Source organism: Anguilla rostrata, chromosome 4 (genome assembly GCF_018555375.3).
Source record: "Anguilla rostrata isolate EN2019 chromosome 4, ASM1855537v3, whole genome shotgun sequence".
NCBI classification, from domain to species: domain Eukaryota; kingdom Metazoa; phylum Chordata; class Actinopteri; order Anguilliformes; family Anguillidae; genus Anguilla; species Anguilla rostrata.
The window spans coordinates 4,818,880-4,834,828 of NC_057936.1; the positions used below are offsets into that span (position 1 = coordinate 4,818,880).

The window sequence follows — 15,949 nt, forward strand, 5'->3', positions numbered from 1 at the left end:
GGCTGGGGGTTGGGAGGGGGTGGGGGGGGGGGGGCTCTTTAGAGAGGGGGTTCGATTGGAGCATCGTCATTAAAGTGTCACCTTGCATCAGCTGCGCATGAGAGACAGACTGACTGACTGACAGAAATTAGTAGGAAGTAGGACCTCTCTCTCTTTCTCTCCCCCTTCCCCCTCTTTCTCTTTCACTGTCTCTCTGTCCCCACTGCTCCCCACCCACCCAGAACAGGTGCCCCCACCCCCCACAAGATATGCCCACTTTGCACAAGTTCAGGAAAGAGTGCCTGACTGAGAGGGGTTTTTTTTGTCTGCCCAACCACCCTCCCCCCTCCCCCTTGCCCCTCTGCTGAATCTTGGCACCCCCAGGTAATGCTGCCCCCCCCCTTAAATGCTGCATAATTCACCAGGCGTATAAATAAACCCTTTTATCCTGCCACACCAGTGCGGATTGTACACAAACAGACAGGAGAACACTCTCCATGCAGCCTGGGCAGGATTTATCTGTCAGGTTTTTATCGTCGTGTTACATTACATCACATTACATTACCTTATATTACATTACATCACATTACATTACATTACATTACATTACATTACATGACATTACATTACATTACATTACATTACATTACATTACATCACATTACATTACATTACATTACATTACATTACATTACATTACATGACATTACATTACATTACATTACAGGCATTTAGCAGACGCTCTTCTCCAGAGCGACGTACAACAAGTGCATCAGTTCAAGGTGCAGAGGTGCAGAAAAACACACTAGAGTGCAGTAAAGATCGTAGTGCCAGAAGTGACCACACTGATCAGGACTCCAACCCTGTAGGGTAACCTGTTCAGCAAACGAACAAGCGGTACTGTTCTACAGTGAACCCGTGACCTTATAACAGTCATGCATGTTACCCTGTTGCGTTTTAGTTCACCAGAATCGCTGCCGCCAGTTTCGTCATCCTTGAGCCCGACTGTAGATGAAGGAGAACTGGGATGATTAGCTGTAGATGAGAGGTAGCGGGTTAACACACACCATGAGAATTAAAATTTATTTTAACTGTGACGATTAAAAAAGGAGGATGTCTTCAATCATTCCCGACGCTGTAGGGTTTGCCTTAAAGGTGAAGGGCCATCCAGTAATGAGTATTTGATATGTTCTGTCTTGCCCTCTGTGTAATGTGTGTGATCTTTATTATGGTGGTTAAAGGTCATGTGTAGGGCTGATGTCATTGCAATAATACTCATTGGGATCTTCCTCCTGACCATTTAAGTGAATGAAGGTGTCTTATAGGACGGTATTGTATAATAAAAATTGATGTATTATATCTGAAGTCACAGTCACAACATTTGACATAAATGAAGGTTTTGAGGTCTTGTTTTGGCATTGTAAATTTCTATTGCGGTTTCATGCTACACATTGCGAATTAGATATTTAGATTATTCTGTGGGTGAAGTCCAGCGTATAAAATAGCGATTGTTGGCTGGAGGTCCCCTTTAAAGAGACAGCTTCTCTGAGCATCCCCCCTCAGGCGTTAGCACAGAGGCAGATACGCACGTGGGGCTCAGGCCGCTGGGGGGATTTGGCTACGATCCGTGCGTGGTGCATTCTGGGAGGGGGGAGATGATAAGCCGCAAATTTCAAGAGACGTTTTCTCTGGGACTTTTCCCATTTTGTAAAAAAAAGAAGAAAAAAAATAAATAAAAGAAAAAAAAGAATAATTTATTTTTTGTAACGTGGCATCCGGCTGGACCCCAGTGACACACAGGACCTGGTTCTGTTCCAGTGCTCTCCCACTCTGCGCAGAGTGCCTGGGGGCATTCTCTCTCTCACTTTCACTGTCACTCTCTCTCTCTCCCTCTCTATCTCTCTCTCCCTCACTCCTGCTCTGACCTCGTTGGGCTCCCCAGCTAAATGCCTCCAGCTCCACATTAATAAACAATGCTGAAGAGGAGGCCTGCGTTCTACCCCCCCCATCATCCAACCCACCCATCACCTCGCCTCCTCCCACCGCCATCCAACCCCACCATCGCCCCGCCCCCAAATCTTTCCATCATCCAACCCCCCCCTCATCAGCCTGCCTACAAACTTACAGTATGCTCTGCCCCCAACATGCTGAACATCCCCCACCCCCTCCAAGTTACCCCATCCCATCCCCCCCTCCCCTTGGTCTCCAGAGAGGACCACTGCCTGATGGCATTATGCTGCTCTTCCCGATCTCTGATAGACTCTTTGGCTGAGTGCATAGTGTTTCTGCCTGTTATAAGCATGATTAATAGGTTAATTATGGGCTGGGGTAAGGGGGGGGGGGACATGCTCTTCACTGCACTTTAAGTTCTCCGCACGGGGACCCAGAACATGATTTTTTAACCGCGTCTCCGTACGTCTCCGTCCCACGTGCAAAGATGGCGGAGTGTTCCCCTCTCTCGAGCGCATTCGTCCCGATTGCCTGATCCGAGTGATCACACAGAGCCGCGCTAACCTGTGTTAGCGCACACATCCCCCTTAGCGCTGCTGTTCACTTCATCCAGGGGCAAATCCAGAGGTGCGGAGCGATTTGGCGGCTTTTGAAAAGGGGGTTCAGGCTTAGCTTAGCCAGGTTTCTTTGAGGGCTTAAAAGGAGCCCTTCGAAGGGAGTTGTGAGGGTGGGGTTTAGAAAGATATCCCCTTTAAGCTGGAAACCGGATGCTTACGCATTCTCTGATCTGGGATTCTCATGCCTTAAAGCGGATTACTGGTACCATCCAAAAAAACCATGTCATTCTTTTACAGCAAATTTATTAGCAGAATGCATTATAGATGGTCTCTGTGTATACCTGCAGGTTATAGACCTCTCCTGTATTCTGAAGATGTGCTCCTGCAAGTAGTACTTTTAATAATTGATGTTTTTCATCCCCCCTGTTCCTTCTCTCCTTCCCTTTCCGTTCCCAGGGAAATTCTGGCCTGGGGTTCAGCATCGCGGGCGGTACGGACAATCCCCACATCGGCGAAGATCCCAGCATCTTCATCACCAAAATCATCACAGGAGGCGCAGCGGCACAGGATGGTAGACTTCGGTGAGGGTCCTGTTGCCCGCTCCTGGGTCGATTATAAACCCCACACCCTGGGCTGATTATAGACCCCACAACCTAGGCTGATTATAGACCCCACACCCTGAGCTGATTATAAACTTCACACCCTAGGCTGATTATAATCCCCACACCCTAGGCTGATTATAGAGCCAACACCCTAGGCTGATTATAATCCCAACACCCTTGGCTGATTATTAACCTCACACCCTAGGCTGATTATAAACCCCACATCCTAGGCCGATTATAAAAGCCACACCCTAGGCCTATTATAAACCCCACACTCTAGGACGGTTATAAATCCCACACCCTAGGCTGATTATAACCCCCACGCCTTAGGCTGATTATAAATCCCACACCCTAGGCTGATTATAACCCCCCACACGTTAGGCTGATTATAAACCCCACACCCTAGGCTGATTATAAACCCCCACACATTAGGCCGATTATAAAAGCCACACCCTAGGCTGATTATAACCCCCACACCTTAGGCTGATTATAAACCCTTGGTTAAAACTGTTTAATGTGTGTGTGTGTGTCTCAGAGTGAATGACTGCATCCTGAGAGTGAACGATGTGGACGTGCGGGACGTCACGCACAGTGAAGCGGTGGAGGCGCTGAAGGAGGCCGGCAGCATCGTCAGGCTCTACGTCCGGAGGAGGAAACCGCTGGGCGAGAAAATCGCCGAAATCAAACTCATCAAAGGTCCCAAAGGTGCTGGAGTTAGGGGCCTGGCTGAGTCAGCGCGGGCCTGGAGATACTGCACATACACACATACACCTACATTATACAAACACACACTCACACACACAGACACACATACATACACACACACACATACACCTGCATATATACAAACACACACTCACACACACATATACTCATACACCTACATTATACAAACACACACTCACACACACATACACCTACATATATACAAACACATACTCACACACACACACATGCACCTACATATATACAAACACACACATACACTCATACACCTACATTATACAAACACACACTCACACACACATATACTCATACACCTACATTATACAAACACACACTCACACACACATACACCTACATTATACACAAACACATACACGCTCACACACACACATACACCTACATATACACAAACACACACACAGACACACATACATACACACACACACACACACTCACACACACATATACTCATACACCTACATACACCTACATATGTACAAACACATACTCACACACACACACATACACCTACATTATACAAACACACACTCACACACACATATACTCATACACCTACATTATACAAACACACACAGACACACATACATACACACACACACACTCACACACACACACATACACCTACATTATACAAACACACACTCACACACACACACACACATACATACACACACACACACACACTCACTCACACATATACTCATACACCTACATACACCTACATATGTACAAACACATACTCACACACACACACACATACACCTACATATATACAAACACACACTCACACACACAGACACACATACACACACACACACTCACTCACACATACACTCATACACCTACATACACCTACATATGTACAAACACATACTCATACACACAGACACACATGCACGCATGCAGGTAAGCAAGCATGCACGCACACACACACACACACTCTCACACACACACACACAGACACAGACGCACGCGCACACACACACACACACATGCACGCATTCACACACACACACATTCACACACACACATACACTCACACACATAAACGCACAACTGCACACTCACACACACACACACACACACACGCACACACAGACTCAGTACTCTCCCCTGCTCTCTCTCTCCCCCAGGTCTCGGTTTCAGCATAGCAGGGGGGGTGGGAAACCAGCACATTCCTGGAGACAACAGCATCTACGTCACCAAAATCATCGAGGGGGGGGCCGCGCACAAGGACGGGAAGCTGCACGTAGCAGACAAACTTCTGGCTGTAAGAACTCCCCCTTTATCATCATAATGTGGTTTCCCCCTTTAAAATAACAATGCTTATTCCCTATTTGCCCTGTTTCAGTAACACTGTTTCCATCAAAAGGGTTAAGCACAGAGCTGGGGGGGGGGTAGTTGTAGCATGACTACTTTGAAATCCCACCACTTTGTCATTGCTAAATAGTGCATTCTTTCTCCTGGACTACAATACCCATAATGCACTCACATTTAATGGTACAGTCAGAAAGTGAAATTAGCTAAATATCAGAAGGCTACATTTGTGTGGTTTCTCCTCAAAAATGTTGTGGGAGAAAACCCATCACACTTAAACGATCTCCTGACCCTGTCAGTATATCTGAAGCCGATAACGAATTATCATCCAGATATTTGTACTGGAAACAGTACCACCAAGGCGTTTTACAGAAGTCATTAGTAAGCATTGGTCCCTAATGCAAATAAGGACATTCGGTCAGTTTGATCATCTTGAACTAGCTTCAGGATAATGATGCTGTCCTGGTGATTTAGCCTACGCAGTGGTTCAGTGAACTGCAGTTAAACTCATCTGGGTATCGGAGCACAGTAGCAGGGCTGGCACATGCCTGCACACATTTGCATATTTTTACATTTTTGTTATCTTTTGCGCAAGAGTATTTTTCACAACCTATCAATTGTACACATGTATCTGACCCTGGCTCTAGCAGATGTTATCATCATCATCATTGTCGTCATCATTGTCATCTCTGAGACTCCAGTGATGAGTACTAAAGTGTGTTTTGTCTTGACAGAATAAATGAGTAGTTTTATTAAAATAACATGCAGAAGGCAGAGAGCAGTGATGTTTTACTGCAGGCTGCTTGGGAGTACATGTGGAGGAACTTCAGTGAAAATGGCGTTCAGTGAAAAGTGCTCCTGTTGTGAACGTGCTGCTGGTGTCATCCTGCTGCAATGCAGTGCTCTGCTCACCCCCGCTCGCTGTCCTGTTCGAGGGGGCGGGGGGGGGCTGCGATGGGCTGGGGGGGGGGCATTTTGAATAAGAGCGCTTTGGTGTGCAGCTCTGCCTGACTTCTGCTCCCTCTGATGTGTCACACAGTACTCTGTCCTGACTGTCAGGAGTGTGCAGGCTTTTTGAACTGCCTCAGTAGAATGTATTATTCATTAGTGTGTGTGTGTGTGTGCGTGTGCGTGCGTGTGCGTGTGTCTGTGTGTGCATGCGTGTGTGTGTGTGCATGTGTGTGTGTGTGTGCATGTGTGTGTGTGTGTGCGTGTGTGTGTGTGCGTGCGTGTGTGTGTGCGTGTGTGTGTGTGTGGTGTGTGTGTGTGTGTGGTGTTGGTGTGTGTGTCGTGCTGCGGTGTGTGTGTGTGTGTGTGCGTGTGTGTGGTGTGTGTGTGTGTGTGTGTGTGTGCGTGCGGGTGTGTGTGTGTGCATGCGTGTGTGTGTGTGCTCGTGTGTGCGTGCGGGTGTGTGTATGTGCGGGTGTGTGTGTGTGTGTGTGTGTGGGTGTGTGTGTGTGTGTGTGTGTGTGTGCGGGTGTGTGTGTGTGTGTGTGTGTCTCCCTGCAGGTGAACAGCGCTTGCCTTGAGGAGGTGACTCATGAGGATGCGGTGGCGGCTCTGAAGAACACCTCGGACGTCGTCTACTTGAAAGTGGCGAAGCCCAGCAGTATCTTCATGAATGACAGCTTCGCCCCCCCGGATATCACCAACTGTGAGTGCCCTCAAATGCCCCGCTTACCACAGCCGCTAGTGCCCCGTTCCTGCCCTTCCCCACGTCAGTTCGGTACCCTCTAATTGCCCCTACGTGTTTGTGGCAAACACGCCTGCCACAGGCCACCGAAGTGGCTTTCCTTGGGGCCCTCCAGCACAGAGACACAGGGAGATGATGTTCCAACAGTCCAGCTTTATTTACAAGGGTCGGCAAGATGTTATAGCCGAGGAGCAGATGTTAAAACTGTCATGACAGAGCTCCCTGGTGTGGGTGGGGATGGCAGATTTAACCTGTGCGCAGTGATTACCTCACTACGCACAGGTGCAGCCACTCCTGTTCCTGGGTCCAATTAGCCTGGCCAATTATCTAATTCTTAACCAATTATCCAATTGGCCAGGTCTAATTAGCTTGACCCAGGACAGGTGTGGTGTTTTTTAAATGTTAAAGGATTCCCAGCACAACGGGCTAGCCTGCACACGTGGACACCTGTGTTTCCGCTGCTGCTATTAGTGTTAATGCAGATATAGCAGAGCAGTTAGCGACCGATAGCACGGTTATGTTAATACAGATATAGCAGAGCAGTTAGCGACCGATAGCACGGTTATGTTAATACAGATATAGCAGAGCAGTTAGCGACCGATAGCACGGTTATGTATTCACGGTGCGGAGCACTTTAGAGCCGGTCATGTTCCACTTGAGCTCCATTGATCACTGATTAACAGGGACTTAAAGAGAGAAGTGTACAGCAGGTAATCCAAACAAATGCTGAACTCAGAGGCTGTTTCCTGAAAGGGGAAATGGGAGAAAGGAATTGTGGGTATTTGCGGGAAAAGGCCACCTTGGGCGCATCTAAACCAAATCACGTTTAAATTTAGACGCCTCTCTGAGAGAGCCTCTGGCAGCCATCTTGGAAAATGAATGTGTTTTTCATTATGCTGGTCTGCAAAGCAGCCGTAATGTTTTAACTGTAACTGGAGCCGCGCGGGTCCTGGAGCACCCGTCAGACTGTCTGTCCTGGTGCTGTCTGGGAAGCCTTGGTTAGCGGTTAGCAAAGATTCCGTAAGCTCGCCAGATATTCCACTCCACGGTGCAGCTTCCTCCTTCCCTGCATCCTAATGGCGGTGAATAGAACGTCCAGTGTCGCACTTCCTCTCAGTCAATAAAAATAGAATCTGTGGCAGGGGCCTCTGTGATTGCTTAAGAATGAGATGTATCGATCAGAGGTCACTGTGAGGCCATCAGGAAAACTGATCGCACTCAGATGAGATCTCAACCGATATATTACATTACATTTATTTAGCAGACGCTTTTATCCAAAGCGACATACGAAAGTGCATATCAAGGTCAGTTATGCGTGTCCGTACCTCGTTACCTGACCTCATGACCACCCACTGCACCCCAAATTTCCCCTCAGTTCATGTGAATCCCCCGTCCCAGTACCAGAGCCCAGTCCCATCAGTGCGTAGTAACCAGGCTGGGGACTGATCGCATCTCACCTCGCTCAGTCCAGGGCGTTTTACAACGCGTGTCATTCTCTGGGGCTTTTTCAATTCGTTAAATGAATTTCACTTTTGCTCTGTTTGTTTGTTTCCTTTTAAGCGCTTTGTGCAGATGCTCTTATCCAAAGTGACTCGCGCAGCTCGCAGTGTTTGTGGAATCACAATCTCTTCATGCCTCTGGGTTTCTACTGAATCTCTCCATCTTAAGGACTTTCAGCTGTTCCAAAGTACCCGAATAAGGACCGTTATCTGATGTCCTGATTGGACCCCAAACTCAGATATTAACCAATGAGCAGCATTGTGTTCAGTGCACGCTTTCGGTGCTCTTCTTAAAGGGCCGGCAGCTCACGAGTCGAACCATGTGTTGTTATTCTTGTGTGGGTGTGACTTGGTAAATGGTAATGGACTGCATTTATATAGCGCTTTTATCCAAAGCGCTTTACAATTGATGCCTCTCATTCGCCAGAGCAGTTAGGGGTTAGGTGTCTTGCTCAAGGACACTTGAGCAAGACACGCCCAGGGCGGGGTTTTAACCGGCAACCCTCCGACTGCCAGACAACCGGTCTTACCTCCTGAGCTATGTCGCCCACTTCTGGTCACTGAAATGAGAGAGAGCATTAGGCGCGCTTGTTTGAAAGTCAGAAGCAGGAGTCACGTTCAGGTGCAAAAGCGTTTACGCACTCGAGCACCAACGTCTCTCCACGTTAACGCAATCCCGATCCCGCGTAGCTTTGGCCCGGGAAGAACACAGTAATGCTGCTACTAGACTTCCTGTTATAGGGGCAGACTGTGCAAAATTACGCCAAAAGCACATCCGCTGCTTTCTAGCGAGATTGGCCTTAGTGAGTCGGTCCAATTCATCTTTAATCTTCAGAATCCGTTCACCTTCAGCTGGCGTAGAGGACAGCCTTTGGTGAAGTGAACGGCCACACGACCCCACCGTTAATGCCCCTGGTCCCGCTCTTCTGAAAGAGACAAGTTACACAGTCTCCTTTCTATTTTTTGTGAAATTTGGGGGTGATTTTGGGATAGATTGAATTTTGGTGTGTACGGCTTTGAGTGTAATCGTGAAATGAGTTCCGGGGAGGGAGAGAGAGAGAGAGAGAGGGATGAATGGATGGGTGGATGAAAAGAACCATATCCTTCATCATATCCCCTGATCATCCTCCATGATAAGAATGCTTTCACCAGTGCTGGAAAAATAAAATGATAAAATCAAAATGGGTCGGAGCTATCATGTGCTCCCTGATATGAAATATTCACCGTGTTTGGAGAGCAAATAAGACGATGACTGACAGCTCTTTAAAGTTAGCCCCGCCCATTATTGGGATCATGAAACCTTATTCTCCCATCAGGTGCCTCCCCCCTTGGGCTGTTAGAAAATGGTTAAATTAAGTTACACAGCTGTGTAAAAAAAACTATGCAAATGTTAGTCTTTGTTTTCGACATAAAAGGTGGCTGGTAAAAGGAGTCATTTTTTAAAATTCCCGACCGGGTGCTACAAAATTGATGGCTATCGGTAATAAAGCGTTCTGGTGGTGGCTTCGCAGAAATCGGGCTGAGTACCCGGTATGATTATCTCTAGATCCCGTAGATGGATGCTGTCATCGGGGGATCTATAGGCGTCAAGGACAAAGCGAAATTCAATCAGCGACCGGGAGCTCGCGGTCAGCGCTGCCGGCTAATCCAGGCTGCGTCGTGAGCGCACTGTGTGTAATAACAACGGCTGCGTGTTCTGGCTCGCGCACTCAGCTGATGAAGCGCCCGAACGAACGCGAGGCAATTTCGTTAAGTGTTCCGAGCCGACACGCGCATACGAGGTTAAAAACCGCGCGAGTGCCTGTGATCCTCGCGAAACACTGCCCCTTCCTTCGGAAATAAATAAAAATAATAATATTATCCAGATCACGTGGTTCGGAAAAGATCGGACCCCTATTGAACAATGTCACATGTATGAAGGCAATTTATTTCCCATTTGGCGGTGAACCAGAGAAGCAATTCACCACACGGTTGCTAATCTCAGTGGGCCCTGTCATATCTAATAGATGCGTATGAACTGCGGTGCTCATTATGTCATCGGTTATGCGATACTGTGTGACATAATTTGAATTTCAAGTCGTACTCATTTATTTTAATATCTTTTTTAGTTACAGCATGTACTATTGAAGATTGTTGAAACTTTTTTTTTTTGTGTGTGAATCCAAAATTGGGATTTGGGGAAAAGGTATCCATTGAATAACTGTGTTTTGATTGCGAATGTAATATGATATAATTTGGCTTGAGTCTACCAGGCCTTACTGTATATACACACTTTTCATATTAGATTCTTTAGTGATATTACCTACACACCGCCTTATTAAGTGCTGTTGTGTTTTTCATTAACCTTTTCCAGCCGGTGCCAAACCTCGAACCCGTGTCTTCTTTTGTCTTCCAGCGTACTCCCAGCACCTGGAGAACCATATCACCCCGCCCAGCTTCCTGGGTCAGCCGATAGCGCCCGTCGCCCCCGGACGCTACTCCCCCGTCTCCAAGCCCCTGCTGGGAGACGATGACATCACAAGGTGAGGCCCCGCCCACTGCGGCAGAACCCGGGTTCGCCTTTTAAAGATTTCTCTGCAGTTCAAACTCTTCCTCCCAGTGCCGTGGTAATGACCGCTGTTTTTTGTAAAGGTACTCTGTGTAGGCTTCGTGCAAGATGCTCTATGCATGATATTCGAAGCAGGCTTTGTTCAAGATACTCTAGTTTACATTTATTTTCTTTTTTTTAATACATTGGAGGTTGTAAGACCTCGAGTGCAGGTAAAGTTGTCCCATCATCCTTTGCACTGGGGAGTGGGCTGCAGTTCTGTCTCCCTCTGTCCTCTCTCTCTCTCTCTCTTTCTTTCTGTGCCTCTGTTCTTTCCCCTGTTCCCTCTCTGTCTATATATCCTCTGTCTCTTACTCTTCTCTCTCTTTCTCTCTGTGCCTCTGTCCTCTCTCCTGTTTCCCTTCTCTCTCTCTCTCTCTCTCTCCCCCCCCATCCTCTCTCCCTCCCAAGGTTTTTGGGGTATTCCCCCGAGCATCCCCTTTTCACGGTGCTGAAACGGACAGATAAAGTTATTAAAGATTTATAGTGCTTATCCTCCTGAGGAGGCAGCCCTCTTAAGTCTTTCTGGGTTCAGAGTCACTCGCCAAACTCCCAGGTGACCGTGCAGTCATCTGTCACCCAAGGTTATCCAAGTTTTCTCTGCATACTTAGCTATTCCTTTGGGCTTTTTTCCCCGTTTTCTTGTTTGTTTTGCTGTGACCTTGTTTTTGTGCCGGGATGTTACTGTGTCGTAAAAACGAGTGGCACATTTGGCCCTGACGTGCACACGCGTGTGAGGTGGTTATTTCACCCACAGAATCTCCTCGACGTACAAATCTCACAGGCTTGTAAATAACGTCAGGGATAATTCTCTGACCGATCCCCTACATGGTCCAGCGATGTGCGGGAAGTGCAGATGTGTCTTGAAATGGCCGCAGGAAACACAGCTTCATCTTTCCGCTGATGTCATTACTATAGATCAGCCTGTGGAGTTCCAGTCACCCGGTCTGATAGGGTAACACATCTGGGTCCAATCTGCTCTCTAGGGCCCCTAAAATCATCACTCTGTCACTGAGGGGAAACTCGTTATCCTTTCCCAAACACCCACTTTGGGCTGAAATGCTGTGGCTATTTAACATAGAAACCTAGAATTGTTTACATTTATGGGTCTGTGTGGGCATTCATGATTACAGTGATCAGTGTTGATACGAATGTGTAAAACATATTCTGAGGAAGTCAAAATACTCTTTAGATTTGTTATCAAATGGAGAGAAGCACAGGTTTCTAAAAGGGGAGGAATATGTTTATATTTGAGTCCCCTTGGGACCCCTCCCTTGTTCCCAAATGCTAGTTTGGGAACCCCTCAGGAACATACTTGTGTATGCTACTACTGGACTGCAGGATAGGAAACAGGGCTTGTATCTCAGAGGTTGCAGGCTTAAATCCCGGCTGGGGACGCAGGTCCTTGGGCACAGTGTTTAACCCGAATCGCTTCAGTAAATATCCCAACGGATTTAGTTGAAAATAAATAAATAAATAAAAAAGTAAAAATGTAATCTTTAAGTCACTCTGGATAATAACATCCGCTCAAATTCACAAAATGTAAACTGTTGTATGATTTTGCGTCCGAGGACTAAACTGCTTACCTGTCGGTAAAGCTGTTAGTACCTGTAACGGTGCCGAGACAAGGTCAGACACTACGTCAGGCACTGGGCCTGCCAACAGACAGAGGGCTGTTCGTATGTAGAGCGTCCGTCCTGGCCAAATCCCCTCAGACTGCTGCGGCAGCAGAATTCAGCTCACTCCGCACATCCATTTCGGTTTCCCCAATAACCTGGGAGACATCAGGGGACGTTCCAGAAAAGATCCTCCTGTGGATCAATGCAAATCACCCTGATGAAGGGCACCTGCAGTGACATTTCCATCCCCATCGTCATCATCATCATCATCATTTTTATCATGAATGGACCTCTTTACAGCTCAGCTTTCACAGGTTGTTAATCCTGTTGTGTAATAAGTCCTGTGGCCTAAACCACCATCATCAGTGAACTGGATTCTCCATGGCCGTTATTTTGAGCATAAATACAGCTTTTTAATATCAAAATACTCTTAACTGCATCGGTTATAACCATTTTAAATTATTTTGGTAGTGTTCTAGAGCAAAGTGGATATGCAAACTGAGAGAGAAAGAGGATAGAAATGCTGAGTTTTGCCTGTAGCCTTGTACTGGCTGTTATCCTGAAATCTCTGCCACTTTGAGTGACAGTGTGCGAGAGCCCGCCTAAGGGCCCAGGAGGGTGCTGGGAAATGAAGTTCTGTTCCAGAGATTCTGGCGATATGGCATTTGTATAGTCAGTCAATCAGTTACTTATTCTATTTGAATTGTGATAATCCTCATCTCAAATGATATGCGGATGCAGAGTGTTTATTGCATGTTGGTATCCACTGAAGAACTGTGTTAGAATTGATGATCTATTGAACACATCTATTGCTTGAGTGCTTATAGTCATTATGATTCTGTGGTGATTCGCCTGGAATACACATTATCTCACTCTCACTCACTCACTCACACACACACACACACATTGACTCTCCCTCACACAAACACACACACACACACATATTGACTCTCACACACACACACACACACACACTCACACACATGCTCTCACTCTCGCACTGAGACACACACACATTGACTCTCTCTCTCTCTCTCTCTCTCTCACACTCACAGACACACGCACACACACATACTATCACTCTCTCATCCCTCAACATTTTCCATTTGGCTTTTTGGGCCTGATTGAAGCTGTGCTCTGATTCTGGAGACTAATGGACTCTTTTGAAGTGGCTTTTAACGGGGATCAGTGACCTGAAAACTACAACAGCCTGAGAGAGGGCCCACACACACTGCTGTTTGAGAATATGCAGGGTGGCCCAGTAAGCGTGGCCCAATGAGTCTTACTGAGCCTAGCGTAGGCCCGACACTGACAATTTACTTCATGTTTCAGGGGACTTTTGGCTGTCTCCTCAGGCGTGTCAATGTGGGTTTTGTTTTATTTATTTTTTAATTCAACTCAACTATGTAATCGTTTATATTGGTTCACACATTGTGGCATTTCCTACTATATCAGAATGTGCTCCGTCCAAGTTGGTTTTAAACTGATAATGTAATACTAATAGTAATAATAATAATGTGTTAACCCTTATGATTTGTAGCATGCCCCTGTGCCCAATCGAACCTCTGGACTGCTTGTTTTTAAATTTTATTTATTTATTTATTTATTTATTTATTTATTTATTTATTTATTTATTGTTTGTTTGTTTGTTTGTATTCTATTATTATTATTGTAGAAACAACTTGCACAGGCAGGATTCGGAGTATGTATGCGACCTATAGAATGCTGCACAGCGGAAGCGCTAACGATAAAAGCCTGTGAAACTGAGTGATCTTATTCAATCCCTGTTTGCGCTGTGGCTGGATAAGCGCGCGGTCTTCCTTTTTCAATCTGTAGATTAATTAATGTCTCCTTTCCCGCGCTGCTAGGGGCGCCGGAATGGTTACAGAGGGGACAGGGGAAATGTCATGGCTTAATTGACTTCCAAACATTCGGTAAAGATCTCTGGGGGGCTGAGTGGCATCATTGGTAAAAGACCGCTGTTTAACATGCAGCAGTGGCGGCTCGCGCCACCGTCCCCGCTAATGCGGCGAAATGGATTTCTCGTGTCCTCGTCCATTTTAATTGCGCTCCGAGTCCGACAGCGTTGCCTTCGCCTGTTTACCGACCGCCAGCGGCGTCCGTGGAGTCAAAGGGTTTCTCTGCACTGAACTCGTGCTGCGGCGCGTGCGGTGCCCCGCCGACTCGGGGACCTGGGCTAGTCGCGCTTCAGACAGAATCGAATGGATTTGAAAAAAAAAAGAAAGATATATTTTAAGACCTGCTAGTCGTGTGCTGCATTATGCTCGCGTAATACATTCTAGTGTAAACATGAGGGCAGATGCCGATGTGTCCCCGCATAGAGTACATCTGAGAGTATTCTGTGTGGAGGGGAGTGGGAGTCTGCAGGCACTACGGAGTGGAGCACATTTGCAAGCGCTTTACGATTCTAAATCCACTTTAATGAATTTTTTTGTCTTGCGTTACGTCGGAACCGCAGTGTCACCAAATACGTCACATTGTTTTGTTTTTTTAAAGATGGTTTTGTGAAGGGACGTGCACATGACTAGAAATAAGAACATGAGATATGAGTGTTGAACGTCAGCATATAGAAATCTGATGAGCTTCAAAATCTTTCACGTCCTTCGATGTTTTTTTTTTTCTTGTGGCACGCACCTTCATCGGGATGCAAAATTTGCTGGACCAGCTGACACGTGTTTACACGATCACTGCAGTAAATACAGTTACGGTGAATCCCTGGTTTGCTTTAACTGCGTATGCTAGGGGTAATTTTAGCTGCGTATAGTGAACGTGTTAAGGTCCCCCGAAGTTGTGATGTTATGTTCAATTTAATTAATGTCGTGTTGGCTGTTCTCCAACACCCACGCGCTCCGTGGCGCGTGTTGCGCATTTTTATTGTTTCGGTTGAGCGCTGCTGTACATCGAATGCCCGTCAACAGATTTCCCGTGTTGCTGGAAAACCATAGCTGTCCTGCGCTGCCCCCTAGCGACCGTAACGTGAACTGCCAGTGTGCACATTAGCGTCATGCGTCATTCTGTTGACTATCTCTGACTAGGGGATATTATCCAGAGCCATCACGGAAAAGAGATGTCTATATTTGTTTTTTTTTTTGGCACGTGTCATGAATTTACAATTCACATGTTAAACATTCCCCACTCACAAGAGCCGTGCACACTGAATTTTTTTCCTCCGTTTCAGTTGTTGCAGTTTCTGTGCTGTCCACAGGGGGGCAAGTTATGTCCATGTATTTAAAATGCATCAGGGCATGACTCAAAAATTCTGATTGGTTTAGCTCAGTGTGTCTTTTCCTAGGAATTAATTTTAGCGTTGATATATAGTATGTTTGAATAAGGGTGTTGATTGTTACTCTCCCTGTTTATTAGTTTTTGGACATAGTC

The 15,949-nt window shown here is 46.5% G+C and overlaps 1 protein-coding gene across 29 annotated transcripts in view; it reads left to right on the forward strand.

The window, feature by feature from the left end:
• Positions 1-15,949, forward strand: part of dlg1a (discs large MAGUK scaffold protein 1a) — a 176,171-nt gene that overhangs the window by 120,421 nt on the left and 39,801 nt on the right. For all 29 annotated transcript variants that reach the window (XM_064330155.1, XM_064330157.1, XM_064330156.1 and 26 more), the window contains 5 exons: positions 2,943-3,067; positions 3,624-3,793; positions 4,969-5,105; positions 6,662-6,806; positions 10,740-10,866. In XM_064330155.1, the coding sequence (XP_064186225.1) occupies positions 2,943-3,067; positions 3,624-3,793; positions 4,969-5,105; positions 6,662-6,806; positions 10,740-10,866 (704 nt within the window). The remainder of the gene's footprint in view (positions 1-2,942; positions 3,068-3,623; positions 3,794-4,968; positions 5,106-6,661; positions 6,807-10,739; positions 10,867-15,949) is intronic.